This window comes from Mus caroli, unplaced genomic scaffold (assembly GCF_978045245.1).
Source record: "Mus caroli unplaced genomic scaffold, Mus_caroli_1 scaffold_10, whole genome shotgun sequence".
In the NCBI taxonomy this organism is placed as follows: Eukaryota; Metazoa; Chordata; class Mammalia; order Rodentia; family Muridae; genus Mus; species Mus caroli.
Window position 1 is genome coordinate 67,816,698 of NW_028227265.1, and position 20,203 is coordinate 67,836,900.

Consider the following 20,203-nt stretch of genomic DNA (forward strand, 5'->3'; position numbering starts at 1 on the left):
AAGACCCAACATTTTGCTGCTTACAGGAAACTCATCTCAGAGAAAAAGATAGACACTACCTCAGAATGAAAGGCTGGAAAACAATTTTCCAAGCAAATGGTATGAAGAAACAAGCTGGAGTAGCCATTCTAATATCTGATAAGATTGACTTCCAACCCAAAGTCATTAAAAAAGACAGGGAGGGACACTTCATACTCATCACAGTAAAATCCTCCAAGAGGAACTATCAATCCTGAATATCTATGCTCCAAATACAAAGGCAGCCACATTCATTAAAGAAACTTTAGTAAATCTCAAAGCACACATTGCACCTCATACAATAATAGTGGGAGACTTCAACACACCACTTTCACCAATGGACAGATCATGGAAACAGAAACTAAACAGGGACACAGAGAAACTAAGAGAAATTATGAATCAAATGGATCTGGCAGATATCTACAGAACATTCTATCCTAAAACAAAAGGATATACCTTCTTCTCAGCACCTCATGGTACCTTCTCCAAAATTGACCACATAATTGGTCACAAAACAGGCCTCAACAGATACAAAAATATTGAAATTGTCCCATGCATTCTATCAGATCACCATGGACTAAGGCTGATCTTCCATAACAAAATAAATAATAGAAAGCCAACCTTCACGTGGAAACTGAACAACACTCTTCTCAATGATACCTTGGTCAAGGAAGGAATAAAGAAAGAAATTAAGGACTTTTTAGAATTCAATGAAAATGAAGCCACAACATACCCAAACTTATGGGACGCAATGAAAGCATTTCTAAGAGGAAAACTCATAGCTCTGAGTGCCTCCAAAAGGAAACTAGAGAGAGCACACATTAGCAGCTTGACAACACACCTAAAAGCACTAGAACAAAAGGAAGCAAATTCACCCAAGAGGAGTAGACGGCAGGAAATAATCAAACTCAGGGGTGAAATCAACCAAGTGGAAACAAGAAAAACTATTCAAAGAATCAACAAATCAAGGAGCTGGTTCTTTGAGAAAATTAACAAGATAGATAAACCCTTAGCCAGACTCACTAGAGGGCACAGGGAAAGCATCCTAATTAACAAAATCAGAAATGAAAAAGGAGACATAACAACAGATCCTGAAGACATCCAAAACACCATCAGATCCTTCTACCAAAGGCTATACTCAACAAAACTGGAGAACCTGGATGAAATGAAGAAGTTCCTAGACAGATACCAGGTACCAAAGTTGAATCAAGATCAGGTTAATGATCTAAACAGCCCTATATCCCCCAAAGAAATAGAAGCAGTCATTGATAGTCTCCCAACTAAAAAAAGCCCAGGACCAGATGGGTTTAGTGCAGAGTTCTATCAGACCTTCAAAGAAGATCTAATCCCAGTTCTTCACAAACTATTCCACAAAATAGAAACAGAAGCTACTTTACCCAACTCATTCTATGAAGCCACAATTACTCTGATACCTAAACCACAAAAAGACCCAACAAAGATAGAAAACTTCAGACCAATATCCCTTATGAATATTGATGCAAAAATCCTCAATAAAGTTCTTGCTAACCGAATCCAATAACACATCAAAACAATCATCCATCCTGACCAAGTAGGTTTCATCCCAGGGATGCAGGGATGGTTCAATATACGGAAATCCATCAACGTAATCCACTATATAAACAAACTCAAAGACAAAAACCACATGGTCATCTCGTTAGATGCAGAAAAAGCATTTGACAAGATCCAACACCCATTCATGATAAAAGTCTTGGAAATATCAGGAATTCAAGGCCCATACCTAAACATGATAAAAGCAATCTACAGCAATCCAGTAGCCAACATCAAAGTAAATGGTGAGAAGCTTGAAGCAATCCCTCTAAAATCAGGGACTAGACAAGGCTGTCCACTTTCTCCATACCTATTCAACATTGTACTTGAAGTCCTAGCCAGAACAATTCGACAACAAAAGGAGATCAAAGGGATACAAATTGGAAAAGATGAAGTCAAAATATCACTTTTTGCAGATGATATGATAGTATATATAACTGACTCTAAAAATTCCACCAGAGAACTCCTAAGCCTGATAAACAGCTTCGGTGAAGTAGCTGGATATAAAATTAACTCAAACAAATCAATGGCCTTTCTCTACACAAAGAATAAACAGGCTGAGAAAGAAATTAGGGAAACAACACCCTTCTCAATAGTCACAAACAATATAAAATATCTTGGCGTAACTCTAACTAAGGAAGTGAAAGATCTGTATAATAAAAACTTCAAGTCTCTGAAGAAAGAAATTATAGAAGATCTCAGAAGATGGAAAGATCTCCCATGCTCATGGATTGGCAGGATCAACATTGTAAAAATGGCTATCTTGCCAAAAGCAATCTACAGATTCAATGCAATCCCAATCAAAATTCCAACTCAATTCTTCAACGAATTAGAAAGTGCAATCTGCAAATTCATCTGGAATAACAAAAAACCTAGAATAGCAAAAACTCTTCTCAAGGATAAAAGAACCTCTGGTGGAATCACCATGCCGGACCTAAAGCTTTACTACAGAGCAATTGTGATAAAAAAAAACTGCATGGTACTGGTATAGTGACAGACAAATAGACCAATGGAATAGAATTGAAGACCCAGAAATGAACCCACACACTTATGGACACTTGATCTTCGACAAGGGAGCTAAAACCATCCAGTGGAAGAAAGACAGCATTTTCAACAAATGGTGCTGGCACAACTGGTTGTTAACATGTAGAAGAATGCGAATCAATTCATTCCTATCTCCTTGTACTAAGGTCAAGTCTAAGTGGATCAAGGAACTTCACATAAAACCAGAGACACTGAAACTTATAGAGGAGAAAGTGGGGGAAAGCCTTGAAGATATGGGCACAGGGGAAAAATTCTTGAATAGAACAGTAATGGCTTGTGCTGTAAGATCGAGAATTGACAAGTGGGACCTCATGAAACTGCAAAGCTTCTGCAAGGCTAAAGACACCATCAATAAGACAAAAAAACCACCAACAGATTGGGAAAGGATCTTCACCTATCCTAAATCAGATAAGGGACTAATACCCAATATATATAAAGAACTCAAGAAGGTGGACTCCAGAAAGTCAAATAACCCCATTAAAAAATGGGGCTCAGAACTGAACAAAGAATTCTCACCTGAGGAATACCGAATGGCAGAGAAGCACCTGAAAAAATGTTCAACATCCTTAATCATCAGGGAAATGCAAATCAAAACAACCCTGAGATTCCACCTCACACCAGTCAGAATGGCTAAGATCAAAAATTCAGGTGACAGCAGATGCTGGCGAGGATGTGAAGAAAGAGGAACACTCCTCCATTGTTGGTGGGATTGCAAGCTTGTACAACCACTCTGGAAATCAGTCTGGCGGTTCCTCAGAAAATTGGACATAGTACTACCGGAGGATCCAGCAATACCTCTCCTGGGCATATATCCAGAAGATGTCCCAACCGGTAAAAAGGACACATGCTCCACTATGTTCATAGCAGCCCTATTTTTAATAGCCAGAAGCTGGAAAGAACCCAGATATCCCTCAACAGAGGAATGGATACAGAAATTATGGTACATTTACACAATGGAGTACTACTCAGCTATTAAAAAGAATGAATTTATGAAATTCCTAGCCAAATGGATGGACCTGGAGGGCATCATCTTGAGTGAAGTAACACAATCACAAAAGAACTCACACAATATGTATTCACTGATAAGTGGATATTAGCCCAAAACTTAGGATACCCAAGATATAAGATACAATTTACTAAAGGCATGAAACTCAAGAAGAATGAAGACCAAAGTGTGGACACTGTGCCCCTTCTTAGAATTGGGAACAAAACACCCAGGGAAGGAGTTACAGAGACAAAGTTCTTAGCTGTGATGAAAGGATGGACCATTTAGAGACTGCCGTATCCAGGGATCCTTCCCATAAGCAGCTTCTAAACGCTGACACCATTGCATACACTAGCAAGATTTTGCTGAAAAGACCCAAATATAGCTGTCTCTTGTGAGACGATGCCGGGGCCTAGCAAACACAGGAGTGGATGTTCACAGTCAGCTATTGGATGTATCACAGGGCTCCCTATGCAGAAGCTAGAGAAAGTACCCAAGGAGCTAAAGGGATCTGCAACCCTATTGTCGGAACAACATGATGTACTAACCAGAACCCCGGAGCTCTTGTCTCTAGCTGCATATGTATCAAAAGCTGGCCTAGTCGGCCATCATTGGAAAGAGAGGCCCATTGGACTTGCAAACTTTATATGCCCCAATATAGGGGAATGCCAGGGCCAAAAGAATGGGAATGGGTGGGTAGGGAAGTGGGGGGCGCTATGGGGGACTTTTGGGATAGCATTGGAAATGTAACTGAGGAAAATATGTAGTAAAAATATTAAAAATTTAAAAAAAAGGAAAAAAAAGAGAGAGAGAATAGATTTCAGAAAAGCAGTTATCCCCTGTTCGGGACCTTTTAGCAAAAGAGAGGGAAAATGGAAATATGCTATTTCAGAGCTCTCCTATAGACAGGAGGAAATTGGGAGACATCTTTCTTCTCTCTGGTTCCAATGGAGATATTCTTAGTTTTGCTTAGAATATCTGGGTCCCTTTGAGACATCAAGTTCTATTCCCTCTCTGTCTATTGTCTGTCCTTGGTGCACCAATTTGCCATATGTCTGTACATTTATGTCTGTTTTTGTTTTGTTGTTTAATGATTGTTTTTCTGCCTTTCCTGTTGAAAAAAAAAAAGAAATAGTTAAAACTTATCTGCTGGCTGTCCATCCTTTGATTTAGTTTAACTTGTTTAAAGGGCAGTCTCAATTTGCACAGCAGAAGCTGATAAGTTACACTTCACTGTGATTGGGAGTCAAGCACAGCTGGAAAAGCCCTGCTAGAGACTGAAGCCCCGACACAAGCATCTCTTAAAGGGGCCAACAGCATTTGCTTGTAACACTGGTAACAGAAAGTCAGCTTAAAATTGGTAACTCAGAGTTGGAGTCATTCTAAACAACGCTTGGCATGAACCAACCCAGGAAAACAGGTCTTTAAAAATACTTCTAAATTGGGATAATATTTTATGTAATTCTTATTCTAGAAACTAGAGTTATAGAGGGTAGAATTTAAAACGATGTCTCTTTAATGATGTATTAAAAGCTGCACTGTCATGCATTCATATATAAGAGCTGGCAGCCAAACTTTGTAACATGTAAGTGATGACTTTGGCATTGATTTGAAAGAGAATGGGTTGTTTAAAATTGGGTTTTGCTTTCCAAGAGTTATGGATATATTCTAATATTGCAAAAGAAACTTAAAAATTATGGTTAAAATTGCCAGTGTTCCATTGACTGCAGTTTGATTACAAGCTTAGGATTTTTAACTCACCCATATATTGTAATTAGGATGATTACAATAATTTATCTTATGAGAATGCTAATGCAGCTCCCTGCAGCCATCTGGCCATACAAAGCAAAGACAGACTCATGTGGATATATTTGCGTTTGTGCAGAAATTGGACCCTCATACAATCAGTTTGGCTCTGGTTGCTGCCTTGCAAAGGACTACAGTACAAGCAATGCTTCCATAGCAATAAGGTTATAAGGAATGTTTTAAGTATAAATCATTTTAAGAAAGATTGTCCAGCTGGGTGTGGTGGCTCATGCCTTTAATCCCAGCACTTGGGAAGCAGAGGCAGGCAGATTTCTGAGTTCGAGGCCAGCCTGATCTACAGAGTGAGTTCCAGGACAGCCAGGGCTACACAGAGAAACCCTTTCTCAGAAAAAGAAGAAGAAGAAGAAGAAGAAGAAGAAGAAGAAGAAGAAGAAGAAGAAGAAGAAGAAGAAGAAGAAGAAGAAGAAGAAGAAGAAGAAGAAGAAGAAGAAGAAGAAGAAGAAGGAAAGAAAGAAAAGGAAAAAAAAGAAAGATTGTCCAAAAATTAGAGGCATAGACAGACAGTTGAATTGTTTCCTTGGAATTTGTTCTCACTGCAGAAGGGATAAACTTTGGGCCAGCACTCTGGCAGTATGCTCACATTATATTTGAGTAAATGCAAAGCTCAGAGCAGCCTCAGTGAGGCTTGTGTGGGGTTTCTTTTTTTTTGCAAACCCTGCCTAGGGAAGCTTTGGTTACCTCTCCTTGCCTCCCAGGAATTATTTTAAGCCAAAACAACATTATTACAGATCTATCCAGGTGTTGCTCAAAATAAAGTTTAAACTTAAGATATATGAATTGTCAGTGAGGCTGTGGAACTTCTAAAGGCATTACAATCTGTCCTGCCTATTCCATATAGAGTATAGGAAGCTTCTGTAATCAATTGTTATGAATTGTAATCAATGGTAATCAAACATTAGCTGCTTATTTTAGTTATTGTTACTCAATGTGCCCACAGCAGTTCTTTGGTAAAAGAGAACATTAATGTGGAATCATCTTTCTTCATCTCCAAACAAAGTTTTAGCATCCTATTAGGAAGCTGTTGTGGTGTTAATAAAGAATTGTAAGATAGAATCATGAAGATATTTAAAAAAAAAAATCTTAAAAAACCTGATGAGACGTCTATTCCTTGTCTCAAACATCAATTAAATTGGTTATTGCAGAATGTTGATATTTTGTCTATTGCATAGTAAACATTTTAGGTAAAATTGATAATCATAATCCAAAAGATAAGTTGTTAAAAAATTGACAAAGAATACATCTACTAAGAGGAACACTCCTCCAGTGTTGGTGGGATTGCAAGCTTGTACAACCACTCTGGAAATCAGTCTGGTGGTTCCTCAGAAAATTGGACATAGTACTACCGGAGGATCCCACAATACCTCTCCTGGGCATATATCCAGAAGATGTCCCAACTGGTAAGAAGGACACATGCTCCACTATGTTCATAGCAGCCTTATTTATAATAGCCAGAAGCTGAAAAGAACCCAGATGCCCCTCAACAGAGGAATGGATACAGAAAATGTGGTACATTTACACAATGGAGTACTACTCAGCTATTAAAAAAATGAATTTATGAAATTCCTAGGCAAATGGATGGACCTGGAGGGCATCATCCTGAGTGAGGTAACCCAATCACAAAGGAACTCGCACAATATGTACTCACTGATAAGTGGATATTAGCCCAGAAACTTAGGATACCCAAGATATAAGATACAATTTGCTAAACGCATGAAATTCAAGAAGAATGAAGACCAAAGTGTGGACACTTTGCCCCTTCTTAGAAATGGGAACAAAACACCCATGGAAGGAGTTACAGAGACAAAATTTGGAGCTGTGACGAAAGGATGGACCATCTAGTGATTGCCATATGCAGGGATCCATCCCATAATCAGCTTCTAAACGCTGACACCATTGCATACACTAGCAAGATTTTGCTGAAAGGACCCAGATATAGCTGTCTCTTGTGAGACTATGCCGGGGCCTAGCAAACACAGAAGTGGATGATCACAGTCAGCTATTGGATGGATCATAGGGCCCCCAATGGAGGAGCTAGAGAAATTACCCAAGGAGCTAAAGGGAACTGCAACCCTATAGGTGGAACAACAATATGAACTAACCAGTATCCCAGAGTTCTTGTCTCTAGCTGCATATGTATCAAAAGATGGCCTAGTCGGCCATCACTGGAAAGATAGGCCCATTGGACTTGCAAACTTTATATGCCCCAGTACAGGGGAACCCCAGGGCCAAAAAGGGGGAGTGGGTGGGTAGGGGATTGGGGGGTGGGTATGGGGAACTTTTGGGATAGCATTGAAAATGTAAACGAGGAAAATACCTAATAAAAAAATAAATTAAAAAAAATTCAAACAGAAAAAAAAAAGAATACATCTACTATATTTATAAACAGCCCTTCTATGGGAGAGAAGTATATGTGATTGGATTACCTGTTTGTTCTTTTGAGTTTCCTCATGCTTTAGCACAGATCATTGAATTGTGTGCTGTAGCCAGTGTTTTGAAATGTTGAAAAATCAAGAAAGTGGAGACATTCATAAAGGATATTATAAAATAGTAGTAGATTTGAAAGATTGTTTCTTTACTATTCCTTTGTATCCTCAGGATTGTGAAAGGTTTGCTTTCAGTGTTCCTTCTATTAATTTTAAAGAGCCAAAGAAAAGGTATCAATGGATAGTTCCTTCTCAAGGCATGGCTAACAGTTATGTCAAAAATTTGTGGCACAAGCCATTCAACCTATAAGACACGGATGGCCAATAATATACATTATACATTACATGGATGATATCTTACTAGCAGGAAAAGATTCTCAGGACTTGCTTCTATGTTACTGAGAAATACAACAGGCATTATCTGAAAAAGGGTTACAAATAGCTACAGAAAAAGTGCAAACTCAAGATCCTTTTAATTATTTAGGTTTTAGGCTTACAGATCAAGCTGTTTTTCCTCAGAAAATAATTATTCGTAGGGACAATTTTAAAACTTTAAATGATTTTCAAAAGCTGTTAGCTGATATTACTTGGCTTTGTCCTTATTTACAGGAGAATTAAATCTGATCCTACCTCTCTTTGAGTTTTAACTTCAAAAGGGTTGTTGATCTTACAACAAATAGAAAGAGCTACTGAAAAACAATTTGTTACTTACATAGATGATTCTTTGCCTTTACATTTGTTGATTTTTAATACAACTCATACACCTACAGGACCTTTTGAGGTCAATTGCCTTAGTCTGTGGAACTTGTCACACAGATTCTACTGGAGGTGGTATGACACAAAACACCATTCTTGCTCAAAAAAAAAAAATCCTTTTTATATTGGTAATATAAGAGCTCATTCTGATCTTCCCGGACCTTTAGCTGCAGGCAATGATTGTATTGACAGAGCTTTAATAGGAGAAGGTTTAGTTTCAGATCCTAGAGTTTTGACTAAAGATGATCATAATAAATTTCATCTTTCTAGTCACACCTTAAGGTTCCACGACATAAGATCGCTAAGGAGCAAACTAAAATGATTGTAAAGCAATGTCCTGACTGTCTTACATTGTCTAAAGTTCTTCATTTAGGGGTTATGCCCAATCATATTTGGCAAATAGCGGTAACTCATTATTCAAAATTTGGAAAATTGAAATATATACATGTTTGTATTGACACTTGTTCAGGACTCAGTTTTGCTTCTCTACATACAGGAGAAGCTTCTAGAAATGTAATTGATATTGCTTACAGTCTTTTACTGCTATGGGATTGCCTAAAATCATCAAGGTAGATAATGGCTCTGCTTATACTGGAAATAGCTTTATACAATTTTGTAAGGAATTTGGAATTGAACATAAAACTAGAATTCCTTGTAATCCATGGGACAAGGAATTGTTGCATGTGTGCATTGCATTCTGAAAAAATGGCTTTTGAATACAAAAAAGGGGTAATCAAATCCCTGTACACCACAAAAATTTTTTAAATTTCAATGTAAAGGAACTCTCTGAGTGTGGGAAGAGGGTGTGTCTGTGTTTTTTCTGCAGGATGCTGAAGGAGCATGCTAGCGGCCAGAGTGGTTAATGAGACATGCTGATGCTGGGACAAAGAATGATGCTGATCATGAGTTTGTAGAGAGTGTCCTGACAATAATGATAAAGAAGTTGTATTGGGCCTTTGTCCCTGATCCACCCTTTATTACATCCAACAGTATGGGAAGGCCTAGAAGTTGTGGTAATGGTAAACAACACTAAGTTGATGGATATGCCTGCTGAAGGAAATTTCACTATCAACAGGGAAATTAATTACTTAAGATTTAAAACTAAAGTCTCCATATGCTTTTGTGGGAGATGCAGCTACAGGAACTTCTGCCCTAGTTTTGCAAGGAAAAAATTATGAGCTTCTTAGAACAACAACAGATACAGAATAAAGAAAAGGAGCTGAGCTCTCTCCACATTGTACACACATCACCCTTTTTCCCTGGCTATCTCTCTTAAGAGAGGGCCTGATACTTGCCAGTATTACTGAATTAGAAAAGTGTCTCAGCCTGCTTCCTTTGTGCAGCATTAGGATGCCCTCCATTGACAGCTATCCCTTATCTCATCCCTTTTAAAATGTCTGGTGCCAGTCCTAAGACCTTTTCCTCAATTTTTGACGTATCCTTGTTATTGATCCCTGAACAACAGCAATTTAAATTTTGCTATACTAGTCCCAGTAATAATTTATGCAATCAAACTAGCTCACCTAGTCAGGATCTGATTACCACTGAATTATTTATTTATTTATTTATTTATTTATTTATTCGTTTATTTATTTATTTAGTGTAGTGTAGTGGTACCCTTACTAAAACTCTTTCCAAAAACATAGATAAAGAATTGCTGTGACGTGGTATTGATGGTACTCATGAGAGAAATCAGGTCAATGCTCCCCCTGCTGGTTAACATCCACTCATCCAAGGATGAGATGACTATTGATCACCCCAGATCCATGGGGCCTTAGTGAAAATAATTAAAAGGAAGGAGATGCTGGGAGCCATGGCCTCAGTCATAGCTTTGTGGAAATTTTCTAGCTTACATAAACAATCCTGAGAGAACATTTGTGGTCATAACAGTAAGAATGTTTGTGGGTAGAGAGGACACTGAATCCATTGGTTCCAGGTGCTGAAGATTGCCACCTGACCTTCAGAGAATCCCTGGGCTCTTCCCCCCTCCCTTGGCACCTCCTCTTTTCTTTCTTATATTGCCACTCCTGAATAAAGTTTTTCAGAGCTTGATCAGGAAACTGACTTGCTCTCATTCTTCATGATTCTTGTCCCTCCCACTATCTGTTTCCCTTGCCCTGGGTCCCTGCTGATTATCCCTGTAGGTTGGGGCATACATACACACATACACACACACACATACACACACACACCTTAATTGTGTGGCACAAATGTCACAGAGAAACTTCTGGGCACATCTAAAATAATTATCTTCTCCCATCTCCATCTACCTCTCTGTTTAGTACCTCAGTTTACCTTTCAAATATAAAAGTGCAAGCATTATTCATAGTTGTATCTCCAGAGTCACAAAGAACATCCAGCATGGGATAAGAACTGCAGGAAACATTGTACATAAAATATGAGACGAGAAATTTCTCTGTGAGAGGGCAATAAATCTTTTATAAGACTACTTCCTGGTAAGTATTTGATCAACCAAAGTTCATTGAGAAATGATATAACAATAAAGTACGTTCACTTTTTCTGCCATTAGATTGCATGATCACTAATAAGAAATAGATGAGAGTGTGAAGTTCATTCATATCATCTAACTTCTTGCTCATGATGTAGTTAACATATGGTGACTTTTGCTGTCTCCTTATACTGGTGGCTGTTTGTACTGTTTTCTGATGATGTTTATGGGTATAAATTGATGTTTTCTAATTGTTTTGTAACTGAGGCTTGTAGCAGAATTTTCCCCTAATTAATTGGATAATAAAGACGACAAGAAGCCAATCACTAGATCAGGAGGAGGCAGGCCTTCCAGCCCGAGAGAGGAAGAAGGAACACAAAGAGAAATGAACTTTTTTGGACTGCAAGGTGGGAGCCATAGAAGGCACCATGTATACCAGGAACTCTTAGATCTGGTTGCAGAATCCACCACCAGAAGATTTCTAACATAGACTAGTTCATGAGTTTAGGGTGATAGATTCCATGCCCAGCGATTGTGTTATCTGTTGATTCTAAACTAAGATTGTCTGGTGTTTTCCATTTCCTGGCCACTCAACTGAACTCAAGGAGAAAGGTAACTGCTTGGGTTGGGAAAATGTTCCCCCAGCTAGCCCAGAAATTTGGGAGTGTGCCAGCATTGACAAGGGGGAACAAGTGGTCTCAGGCTACATGCTGGGCTGGGAACATACTGAGACCACTGGTTGGTGCCAAGCCAGCAATAGTGTGGCTTGTTTTTTAATAATTACATTTGACAGAGGCTTATACATATGTCAAAATAAAACATGCTAATTATGAATTTTTTTTCAAATCCCTTTAACAAGCACAAACTTTGAAAGAGTAGAAACTACATATAGAAAAGGAGCAGCCTTATGTACCTTCCGAAAATGTGCTCTCTGATGAAGCTATCGTATTTCCCTAGTATCTGTTACTCATAACTTTATAGTGACTAAGAAATTACTGAACAGTAGTATTTTGGCCAGGTCTCTTTCTGTTTTTCTCTCTCTTCTTTCCATCCTCCCCTTCATTTACTTTATGGCACACAAAAGTTAAAGTGGATAATGTTTAGTCGTCAGGGTCAGTGTTTAAATATTAGTCAAGATTCAGATTAAGTTAGTAATGATCTAAGGGCCTTCTGTATACTTGTCTGGATCACCGTCATGAGCCTTCCTAGGATGTACTAGACAAAAGATGGCAAGGATGTGGACTGAAAGTTATTTATTGCAATCTTCCTCTTGTTCTCCATCAGTAACAGGAAAAGCTTCAGTAGCTACTGACACATCTGCAAGCTCTGCTGAGATAACCAGAAGCCCCTGAGGAGGCAGATAGATAACCATGTGCTTCTTTCAGCTACCACAGTAGAAAAAGATCTGCCCCAAACTTGAATATTAATCCCCTCCAAATCTTGGAGAGAATATCTGTAGTAAAACCACATCAACCAACCTTCCATATGAGAACTAAAAAAGTAAGACACACAGCTGAGACCAGCATGGGGTATTTCCCCAATTAAATGTCAAAGGGCATATGCAAAAATGTCACATCCAGGAAACCAAATCTATAGCCCATGAGACATAGCTACATGAGGAAAAATATATATATATAAAAGAGTCAGGGTCAGTGTTTAAATATTAGTCAAGATTCAGATTAAGTTAGTAATGATCTAAGGGCCTTCTGTATACTTGTCTGGATCACCGTCATGAGCCTTCTTAGGATGTACTTTGTACTATGGCTTTATATATTCACAGTCTCAATTTTTACAATGAAAAATTGACCCACCCTGATGAATCCTTTCCTGAAGAGAATTTCGACCAACTGCTTTTCTTTGGCACTCATGGCACGGTGGTGGTAGCCAATGCCCCTTTCTGCCAACCTCTTCAGTGTTTCACCTTTTTGTTCGAATTGCACCCGGCGAAACACCCTCTGCAATGACTAAAAGAAACCAAAGATTTAGAACATTGCTTATCAGGTTCTATAGCAATTCAATGTTTAACGAAAAAGTAGATATAGTACATAATAATTAGGCCTTTCTTCTATATAACAATAACAACATTTTATGGCAGCAACAATCACCATTTTAAAAAAAACTTCCCCTCCCCTTGCCATGGACCAACCCAGTTGCACCTCAGTTCTCGGACTGAAGATCTGCCAAAAGAGTAGACCAAAGCCTCAAGGGAGGTATAAGAGGGACCCACTCCCACCTGAACAAAATCAAGTGACTATGGAATTTTACTAAACTTCCCCCAGAAAGTAAAGCAAAACCTTTGTAGTGTAAGGCCACGAAATGGCTACTTCCCATTGAAAACGACATACTGATGACTTTTTTAAATAACCATGTCTCAAGCACCAATCCCTGACACTATTAATGATGCTCTGTTATGCTTGCAGACAGACAGCTAGCATGACAGGCCTCTGAGAGGCTCCACAGCAGCTGACTCAGACAGATACAGACACTCACAGCCAAACAGTGGGTAGAGCTTGGGGACTCTTATAGAAGAATAAGAGGAAGGATTGCAGGCCCCAAAAGGGATAGAACTCCACAGAAAGACCAACAGAGTCAACTAGCCTAGAACCTTGGGGCTCTCAGAGTCTGAACCACCAACCAAAAAACATACACGGGCTAGACCTAGGTTAGGTCTCTTTGTGCATATGTAGCAGATATGCAGGTTGGTCTTCATGTGGGTCCTGAACATGTGAGGGCTGGGGGGGGGGTTGAATTCCCAAAATCTGGTGCCTATACATGGGATATGTTTTGCTAGCTGGGCTGTCTTGTTTGGCCTCAGTGGGAGAGGATGCACCTAGGCTTCCAGATATTTGATGTGCCAAGGTAGGAGGATACCCATGGAGGCCCCCACCTGCTCAGAGGAGAGGGGACAGGGAAAGAATTGTGGGAGGAGGTAATGGAGAAGGGGTGATGAGTGGGATGTAAAGCAAATAAATAAATAAATAAATAAATATTTGTTTAAAAATTACCAGTGTCCCAAGGGGAAATTCAGTTGTGTCCAGTGTTATATCTAAAGAGCAATATCTAGAGAGAAGACTTAAGCTCCAAAAGTAAAAGGCTAGTACCTAGCTATTTTGATTATATAGCTCCTTATAAGACAGAATGTCAAGGATCAATTAAAACAATAGTATACTTGGTCATGAAACAGATTATGAAGCTGACAAAAAAAAGATTCATGATACAATGAACACACATAAATGTATGTGTAAGTGTGTATGTTGAAACTGGTTGTATTGTCAAGTATGTCATTTATAAACAAGTTCAAAGGGCAAAAAGTCTAACAATGATGGGGCAAACCAATTTTAGATATCTTAGTGACACTTTGGTGAAAATTTTAGAAAGACTCTAATTTTAAGAAATGCTGTCAGGTTCTAAATATATTGTTCTACAGGGATCCAACTTTTCAATTGGGTATATGACATTGAAGTCTAGAATTCTGACTACAATATACAGACTTCTATACATGACCTAACACAAAAACAGACATGGTTTTGAACCCAAGAGTGTGTCAACAAGACAAAAATCAACCTACAAATTCTAAGCCTATCCTTCCTGAGGGTAGATTATAAGGTCCTTGAGAGCTGTGTGTAGCAAAATGTACTGTCTGTACAATGTACAATGTGGCCACCACTGCCTGCCTGGAGAAGCTTCTCTGATGACCAGAGTGCTCTCCAGGAGGAGTGGTCCCTTCTAGGAACTGACCTGATCATCTATTGCCTTCTGATTAGCATATGTGCAGTCCTTGGGAATCTCCAGATTCTTCTCCAGACTCTGCAGGAGGTAATTGTGTTCTGTTTCACACATAACACTTTCATCCAATCTTCTGGAAGATTTCTGTCCCTTTTCATCTCTTTAGAAAAAAATACAGCTTTAGGAAATCAATATTTGTATCCAACCACAACAGGAAGCCCAAAGTAAACTAAGTCCTGCTTATGGACCAGAGTCACTGTTTCATGCATTTATATTATCATGACTCAGTGCCCTGCCCACAATGTGCTTGCTTGTCAGTCTCTGGAGACCACCCCTCCATAATGGATCCCTCAAGATAAATCCATTATAGATGTGATTTTCTTTTTGCCTCCACTCATTCCCTTTCCCCCAAACGACCCTTCCTTCATCTTGCTAACAGGATAATCATTTTCTCTCCTTCAACCTTTCTGACTCTCAAGTTGTAGGTAATGTGTTCTTCACAGTCTGCTTTGCCAGCTCAGGCCATTCTTCTGCCTCCTTGAGGTGGACACTGGAGCTGCTCTGCATGCTCTATCCTCTAGAGAATTTAGATGTACTATCCTCTAGAGAATTTGCCTCCATTGATGAAAGCTCTTCTGAGAGATTGCCTGCTGTGAAGCATAACAATCAGATGGGATGGGATGGGATGGGATGGGATGGGATGGGATGGGATGGGATGGGATGGGATGGGATGGGATGGGATGGCTCTGGAGGTCTCAAAGGGACCAAGTTCAGGCTTTCTTTTGAGCACACACCTTCACTAAGGCATGTACAGCCCTTCTCAGCATGTGCTACGAGGGAATCAAACTTAGGATACACCTCCATAAATCTGGTCATGGCCCTTAAGTAATCCTATCCCCCAGGACCCCTGAATGCACCAGGTGTTTACATTCGCTAGGGTCATGTACACTTCCTTCACAATCTTTGTCTCTTAAATATGTAAATAAGACATTTCTGAACATAAGAAGATGAAGTTACTTGTATTCTACCACAGAGTGGTATATATCATACATCCAGAATACACCACCTCCAGCTATCATTGAATAAGGAGGGAAATGGCATGACTATTTAAGGACCCAGCCCTATGTTGTCAGAACATCTCATACAGTACTTACAGAGAAATGTAGGTTGCTGTCTAACTCTATTTTTAAACTATTAAATAAGTTAACTGTTAATAAAAACTGCTAGAGAAAATAGCCAAAGTGTCGTTTCAGATCAACAAACATGATCCCAAAAGAGTGAGCTCTTGGTGTGCATGTTTCTTTAGGAGTTCCCCTCCATGTCAGAAATGGATGCAGATAGAGAAGAATCAGAATGTTATTTTCCAATGCATAGGGTCTGCATCAGGCTACTCATCCTCCTTACAGTGAGAATGTTGAAGATATCAAACACCTTTCATGTTGACAGCTTGAGTTGCTGCTCACTAACCCACCCTGACACACAGCTCCTAAATCCCTGAAACTGAGTATTCTAAAAAGGATCATTTACCAAGAAATCTTATACTTCCTGCACATAATCTCCTGGGAGTTCACTACTTACAATAAATACACCACTTGGGAACCAGTGAAACATGCAGAGGCATTATGCACAAAAGGATCCACAGCAAATTATAACTTACTCTAGAATTTACAATATTTGAATCAGAGATGCTCTAAAAGTTTGTTTCAACTTCAAAGTGAATCGGAGCTCCTCACTTGAAAATATCTCTAGACCTCCATAGGCACTAGCCTTCATAGCACCTGAAGGGGCTCTACAAGCTGCCAAGGGAACAAATCGATGAAGAGACTTACCCAGCTGCAAAGCATACAAACTACAACAGTAGCATGGCAATACATCCCCAGAGATGCTGCAGTGCCTCTTAACTTCATGAGATAATTAGCAACAACTAATTAGACTTAAGGACATTCTCAATACTGGGGAGATTCATAGCTGGTTCTGTAAGCTTAGTGAATGTGGCTGATGAATTTACAGGTCAGGGAAGAGAAAAGACTTTCTAAACCAGTATAACTAACCACCAACCGTCTTTGAAATTCTTATCCTTACATACACAGATAAGTATAGCTTTCACCCTCACCAAAGAAACTTCCTTTTGCAGTAGACAGGGCCTATATAGCAGAAATCATCAGCTGGTTACAATGCAGAGAACAACTAACAATGGGATGCATATCCCCATTTTATACATCTACACTACAACTCCTACACCTAAGACTCAAGGAACACTGAGAAAATGGGGCATACAGATCGTAAAAGTCAGAGGAACAGGACATCTGCTACCAGATAGGACCTTCTATATACAATAAGGAATCTGCATCCATGAAACTTAACAATATGGTCACCCAAATGCACAAATGAAAATACTAGTTGATAAGAAACATAAATGAGGAAAATCTCATAAGGAACCGCACCTAGATAAATAGTTATAGGCAATTAATTTTCTGAGAAAAGAGGGAGACTCAGTAGTAGCCTTCTAAGGTAAATACATGTGACCACACTAAATAAAATTGATAGGATATATTCATATCTGTGTGTATTTAGCTAATTAAAAAAGAAGAGATCATGAATTTGAGAGAGAAGGAACAAAAAAGGAGCCAGAGGAGAAAGCGTATGGGGATGAATGATCTAAATACAACACTCATGCATAAATTTCCCAATCATTGTTATCATTGTCATTAATCTTTTTAAAATAGTGTTAAAGTAAAAATCCTTGGAACAGCCGGGCGGTGGGGGTGCATGCCTATAATCCCAGCACTCGGGAGGCAAAGGCAGGCGGATTTCTGAGTTCAAGGCCAGCCTGGTCTACAGAGTGAGTTCCAGGACAACCAGGACTGCACAGAGAAACTCAATCTTGAAGAAAAAAAAATCCTTAGAACAATAATCATCTGACAGGCTATGGAGATGCAAAGAAGAAAATAAATGACTCTTGTTGAAAAAAAAAAAAACAGAAAAAAAAAACCTCAGAATTTAGGGAAACTAGTAAGATTTAGTGTCCCTTATCCAAAGTGCTTGGGAACTAAATTTCTGTTTTTGAATTTTGGATTACTGGTCAATAAATAACAGCATACCTTGGGATGGCGCTCAAGTCTAAATAAGAAATTTTATTTAGGTTTTATATACACTACCACCTACATGTAGACTGAAGGGAAATTGTGTGTGTGTGTGTGTGTGTGTGTGTGTGTGTGTGTGTGTGTGAAATAAATTTATACATAAAACAAAGGTTTATCAAGTAAAAATTTCTATATAGAGTGTCACATGAGCACACAGAGCTACAGATTTTAAACAATTTTGGATTTTGGATTTTTCACATAAGAGATGCTCACTGTGGATATTTTGAAAAAATACAGAATAAATTTATCTCCTAACTAAACAAAGTAAGGCAGGCAAGAAAGTATAAATCTAAGCTGAGGAATCAGTGCAAGATTCAGAGAATCGATAACAAATTTATGAGTATACACTCTGGAAGCAACAAGAATGAAGGTAATGAAGAAACAGCTAGTAGGGCTCATGAAAAGAAAAAGGTGGAAGATTAACTAAAGTGAAAAGAGCCATAGATATCCTAAAAGGAAGTTATGGAAAATGAGTAGGAAAAGTAAAAACACGAATGAAGCATGCTGGATGTCCAACAGAAGTTAGCCTCCATCCTCTGGGCAACAAAAAGAGAATGCCCAGCACACATGGTAATCTAACCAGTTTCCAAGTTTATAAGCATATAACAGTTAGGAAGGGGAGGAATTAAGCTGGAGACTCTCGAGTTGATAAAGACCTGGGGAAAATATGATGAGTTTTCAACCCACACAATCACAGAAGGAGGAGAGGAACATAAAGAGATTATTATTACTGTTATTATTATTACTGCCATAGAGTTGGCAGAACTACATGCTGAGAGCAATGAGCTTCCAAGTGTGAAATTCGGATTGTAATCCAGTCCCAAACACAGCCTATGGCTCGCCCTGCAATAGTAGGTCATGAATCAAGACACAGTCCCTGGACAACGTGGGATGATCCTGTCAAGTTCTGCAATACACAAAGACTGACAGAATCTGGACCTGCTTCCTAACAATCATAAATTTAAATGATCTATGCAGCTAAGGACTATGTAATGGTGGTCATTTGTCTTTACCCAGTTCTCCCTCTGAAATTTAAAAAGAACAGTCTAAGCAGTAAGTAGAACTTCATTATAGAGCATTTTCAATGCATGCTTCCTCCTAGGACATTTGGATTGTACAAACCCACATGTAGCCAATTTGCTTAGTGAAATACTTACATTGCCTTTTGTTTCTCCAGAGATTTTTTAACTTTCCGGAGTTTGTTAGCCATGATATGAGCTTCTTTGTCAGCTTTTGGAGGTCTTTTTTCTTCCTGTTTTTTCTCCAGAAATTTACAAGCATTCTCAGCACATTCTTCTACAATATCTAAGTTAAATCTGAAAGCAAATGAACATGTATTAAAAATATAATAAGATTCAGTCTCTCTGTTCCGGTTGTGTGTTACATTGCTCATGGTTGTGAGCAAATGCCTGACAAGAAGCAATTACAGAAGTGTTTAAACTGATTTACAGTTTGAAAGGACACACACCTCCTTATATAGGGATAGGAGTAAACATGGCAGCAAAAGGAAGAGGTGGCTAGTCACATTGTTTCTATAATCAGGAAGCAGAGAAAAACAGAAAACGGTTCTGGGTGTAAAACTTCTAGGCTTGACCTCAGGACCCAGTATGGTAATTTGAATGAGACTGGCCCCCATCATCTCACGCATCTGAATATTTAATTTGCAGTTAGTGAAACTATTTGGGAAGGACTAGGAGGTGTATCCTTGTTGGAGGAGGTATGCCACTGGGGTCAGGTTTTGAGGTTTTTGAAAGCCCATGCCATTCACAGTTAGCACTCTCTCTGTACCCTACTTTCTGATAAGGAGATAATCTCTCAGCTACTGCTAAAGTATTATGGCTACCTACTACCTTTTGCCATGTTGCTCACCACCACCACGGACTATAACTCATTGCAACTGTGAGTCTCACAGAACTCTTTTCTTTCGACAAGTTGTCTTGGTTATGGTGTCTCTTCACGGCAACAGAAAAGTAACTAAAGTACCCAGTTAGGCTTACAGATCTGGACGAATCTTATCTTCAGCCCTTCGTTTGATCTGTAGCTCTGACCTGAGAAGTCTAAATGATGACATCACAGTCCATGAGTAAGGTGGCATCTCCCAAACTTTCCACAACTGTCGACGCCTCTGCCAGCCAGCACCAAATGTCTAAACACATGCTGATGGCAAACACTTCAACCCAAACCACAGCCCTGGCATATCCCTCCAGGGCTTCTGAAGCCCACCTTTATGACTTTTATTCTGAATTCTGGGTCGCTCCCCATA

At 39.1% G+C, this 20,203-nt stretch overlaps 1 protein-coding gene across 2 annotated transcripts in view; it reads right to left on the minus strand.

Annotated features, from left to right (window-relative positions):
* Positions 1–20,203, minus strand: part of LOC110300352 (putative ATP-dependent RNA helicase DDX60) — a 130,769-nt gene that overhangs the window by 45,250 nt on the left and 65,316 nt on the right. For both annotated transcript variants that reach the window (XM_029480658.2, XM_021170508.3), the window contains exons 26-28: positions 19,098–19,256; positions 14,810–14,957; positions 12,883–13,035 (exon numbers count right to left, since the gene is read on the minus strand). In XM_029480658.2, the coding sequence (XP_029336518.1) occupies positions 12,883–13,035; positions 14,810–14,957; positions 19,098–19,256 (460 nt within the window). The remainder of the gene's footprint in view (positions 1–12,882; positions 13,036–14,809; positions 14,958–19,097; positions 19,257–20,203) is intronic.